At 43.8% G+C, this 4,464-nt stretch overlaps 1 protein-coding gene across 1 annotated transcript in view; it reads right to left on the bottom strand.

Annotated features, from left to right (window-relative positions):
* The window catches only part of ASAH2 (N-acylsphingosine amidohydrolase 2), a 115,893-nt gene that overhangs the window by 59,878 nt on the left and 51,551 nt on the right, over positions 1–4,464 (bottom strand). The window contains exon 8 of the mRNA XM_004701366.2: positions 773–949. Coding sequence (XP_004701423.1) covers positions 773–949 — 177 coding nt within the window. The remainder of the gene's footprint in view (positions 1–772; positions 950–4,464) is intronic.

Here is a 4,464-nt window from a genome sequence, read left to right as displayed (position 1 = left end):
TGTGTGTGTGTGTGTGTGTGTGTGTGTGTGTGTGTGTGTGTGTGATGCTTATTGTGACTCATGAAAATGATTTCATAAGCCAGTAATAGACTGCTTGCCGCTGTTTGAAAAACATTATAAAACAAATTCTGCCTTTGCCAGCTGGATTCTTACATATTGGGGGTGTTTTCTGAGAAAAAAAGCAGAGCGAGGCTAAACCTAGAAGGCAGATGAGTGAAGAAAAGTCCTAACAAGCTTCCTAAACCAGAGAAAAATTAACCGGAATAGATGGGAGCGAGGAGTAAAAGTGCATAAGACAGGCCTGGGTCTGAGGGTGGGGGCGAGGAGTACCCGGAAAGCCTGATGCTGCTGAAGATAATTTTTGATTTGGTGGTGTTGTGTTTATAACTTGGATAGTATTTATGCTCTTTAGGAAATACAAGGCAAGATAGGAATTATGGCTTCTTTACATAACCCATGCAGAAAATGGGTCATGTAGGGCCCTGAAATGTATCTGCGTTACACAGGAAATGCTTCCCATCTCTATGGATGGCTACACGGGGCTTGCTGCCACAAGGTCCTCTTTTCTCAGCCTGTCAGGACTAACAGGAACGGCTCAGGAGCATAAGCCCAAAGGAATCCAGGAAGGGGACGGGGAAAGGTGCCAAGACTGTGGGTGCTCCTGTCCACATGTTCTATCGGCACGCTCCTCACTTCATATCCAACGACCTTCAGGCCACCGATCAGCACTGGTAAAAGACAGCTGCCCCAGACTGCTTCAGTGGTTACCTACCTTCACGATGCCATTGACCATGTACTGAAACGTTCTATTGCTAAATCCTTCACTGGCGATTACAAATATCGTGTACTGGAAGTAGCCTGCTGGAGCGGAGTGTGTGTGCACACCACTCAGGATCACGTTGTCCCTTCGGTACAGGGAGCCGTATTTACTCTTCAGTCTGTTCAGCACCTAAAAAGCAAAAGCCCGCCAAAACATAAGAAGAGGAATAACATACAACACAGTGACTGGGAGAAAAGTCTACGATGAATTTAATCACCGAACCATAAAGATAACCGTCCACACTAGTCTTGAGTATAGTACTATAGTAACAGCATTGAAAATAATAATAGTAGCATCTCCATATCATATCATCTCAAAATCTTCATAATAACCCCATGCTCTAACTTAGAATATTGAAGCTTACGGAAGGTAACTGATTTGCCCACTCAGCTAAAAAATAGAAAAACCAAGCTCAGGCCCAAGGTTGTCTGACTGTAGACCCAGTGTTCTTAACTATCCATCATTCAATATAGGGTACTTATATCTAGATACTATGGTAAGCCTTAGGAATCTGTAAATCTCTACCCTTGATTTTCTTTTTATTTCAATAGGGAAAATGGCAATACAATAAATACATCCAATTATATTATAACATTGCTATGAAATAAAATATTGCTGGGTAGGAATAAAGAGATAAGAATGTTAGTGAGAAGAGATCTTTCTAAGAGTGCTTTTTAGGAGATAATTGAATTAGGAGAGTAGGCCGATTGTACAATAGCTGGGGGATAAGCTTTCTGGACAGAGTGAAAATGCAAAGTTCTTTCTACCCTTCATTTCCAACACTGTAGAACTCAATATTCTCTGACGTCGATGATTAATTACACCCACTGGCCTGGGAGAGAGAAGCCAGCTGCTCTGAGGTAAGGGCAGTCTGGGAATTCGGTGGCGGGGCCCATGTGGAGGGCAAGTGGGTAGCAAGTCTAAAGGGGAATCTTCAACCTCCATGAACCTTCAACATCAAACAACTTTAGCCCCATCAACATCTGAGGGCAACCTCCTGGCATGAAAAGACGATGTGTAGCCTCTCCGCTAACACGGCATCACCAGGGTGCCTGTCAGTAGAGCCTGCTGTCCACTACAAGTGCCAATAATAAGTGCTCTGTTTGAGCAGAGACGGGAAAGAACTGAGCTCGTGTTTTCCATTCTGTTTACTGTGGTGCTGGTAAGAAGTCATGTGTTGAGAAAGATTCTGAGGCCAAATCCAGACTTAGCAACAATGAGCACTGTCATCAATTAGTAATATCTACCTTGGTTATATGATAAGGTGACCAGATTTAAAGCGGGACACCATTGACCAGGGGGTGGGGGTGGGGGGGGCTCTTGATTAAAAATTTGGTCTATATGGATCAAGTAGACCGTTCCCTAGCTGGTCTTGCATTCTTTCCAAAAATCGGGACTTTTCTAAAATGCAAAATATCGGGGCTGTCCCGCCAAAAGCGGGACGTCTGGTCACCTTATGTGGTTACGTGGTGGGCTGCAATCTGCATGGTTGGCAGGTCAAAACCACCAGCAGCTCTGTGGGAGAAAGAATGGGCTTTTTACTCCCATAAACAGCTGCAGTCTCAGACACCCACTATGCGTCAGCATTGACTTCACGACAGTGAGAGTACCCTCACTCAGAGGGAACTTTGATGGTGTACTGGGTCATATATTGGGCTGCTAACCACAAGGTTAACTGTTCAAACCCACCAGTCACTCCGAGGGAGACAAATGAAGTTTTCTGCTCCATAAAGACTCACATCCTTGGAAACCCCAAGGAGTTCTTCTTTGCCTGATGGGGTCGCCCTGAATTGGAATCAATTCAATGGCAACAGGTTTATTGGGTTTTGTTATTTCAGAGGAGTGGGGAGGGTTAAACTCTCTCACCTTGCTTTAATACCTAAAGAACTCTCACATGACGTTTATAGAAATAAATTCATTTGGATACATACTAATTCAAAAGTCAAGGAGCCTGGGTAGCTCCTTGGGTAGGCATTTGGCTGCTAACCACAAGGTCAGCAGTTGAAATCTACCAGCTGTTTCAAGGGGAAAAGATGAGGCTGTCTGCTCCCATAGAGATTTGAAGTCTAAACAGAAAAGTGGTTAAAGAGAGACATCGGACAGTGTAAGACATGACAAAATAATAATCATTCCTAAATTATTAAAAAAAATTATCAAGGGTTCTTGAGGGGGGAGGGCAGGAAGGTAGGGGGGGGATGAAGAGCTGATACCAAGAGCTCAAGTAGAAAGCAAATGTTTTGAGAATGATGCTGGCCACAAATGTACAAATGTGCTTGACACAATGGCTGGCTGGCTGGCTGGCTGGATGGATGGATGGATGGATGGATGGACTGTGATAAGAGTTGTACAATCCCCCAATAAAATGATAAATTAAAAAAAAGATTTGCCATCTATGGTAGTTAGATGATTTGATGTCAACTTGAAGATGTGTGAAAGAGTAGGGGTGAAATCCAACCTGTCAATCAGGGCACAGCCTGATGCTTTCGCCTTGGGGCTGTGGCTTTCTGATAAGGAGGACCCTGGGAACCTCTCTCTCTCTCTCTCTCTCTCTCTCTTTCCCCAATAACACCCCCCCCCCATACTTTGCCTTCCTACTTTCTGGGACTCTGCCACTCACCCTGAGAGTTGCTGGAGCCCTGTTATGTTTCCACCCACCTTGGATCCACACATCTCTGATTCACCGGCCTGTGATCTTCCTGCATTCGGCATCATTGCATGTGGCTGCGTGAGTTTGAAGAAGGACTTATGGGCTAATATTGGACTTATGGACTTGAGTTGGACTGAACTGGGACATTTCTTGATATATAAATACACAACATCATGATAAATGGAGAAAAGATTAAAGTAGTTAAAGATTTCATTTTATTTGAATCTATAATCAATGCTCATGGAAGCAACAGTCAAGAAATGAAATGGTGTGTGGCACAAGGTGAATCTGTTTCACAAGGCCTTTTAAATTGTTGAAGAGAAAGGATGTCATTTTGAGGACTAAGGTGCACCTGACCCAAGCCATGGAATTTTCAATCACCACATATGCACATGAAAGTCAAACAGTGAATAAGGAAGACTGAAGAATCAAAGTATTTGAATGGTGGTGCTGGCAAAGAATATTGAAACTACAATGGACCACAAAAAAACAAACCCATCTGTCTCAGAAGAAGTACGACCAGGATGCTCCTGGGGATCTAGGATAGTGAGACTTTGTCTCACTTACTTTGGGCATGTTATCAGGATAGACTAGTCCCTGGAACAGGACACGATGCTTGCTAAAGTAGAGGGCCAGTGCAAAAGAGGAAGGAACCAGTTGGACTGACACAGTGGCTGTAACAATAAGCTCAAACTTAACAATTGTGGGGACGGTGCAAAACCAGGCAGTGTCTCATTTTGTCAAGTTTGAAACCAACTCAATGGCCCCTGACAAGGCAGAACCATCCAGCTGAGCCACTTCTGAATTCCTGACTTAAAAAATATGGGTGACAGCAGCCTGTGTGATCATGAGGTGCCGAGGGGATCAGTTATCAGGCATCAAAGAAAAAAAAATCATATCATTGTGTGCTCACCTCCCTGATACAACCACTAAAGACAAAGTGGGTGCATAAGCAAATGTGGTGAAGAAAGCTGATGGTGCCCATCTATCAAAAGAT

Source organism: Echinops telfairi, unplaced genomic scaffold, assembly GCF_000313985.2.
Source record: "Echinops telfairi isolate 266 unplaced genomic scaffold, ASM31398v2 ScPeMD7_70;HRSCAF=299, whole genome shotgun sequence".
NCBI lineage: Eukaryota > Metazoa > Chordata > Mammalia > Afrosoricida > Tenrecidae > Echinops > Echinops telfairi.
Note: the sequence above shows the minus strand (reverse complement) of the source record. Positions and strands in the feature narration are given on the sequence as shown.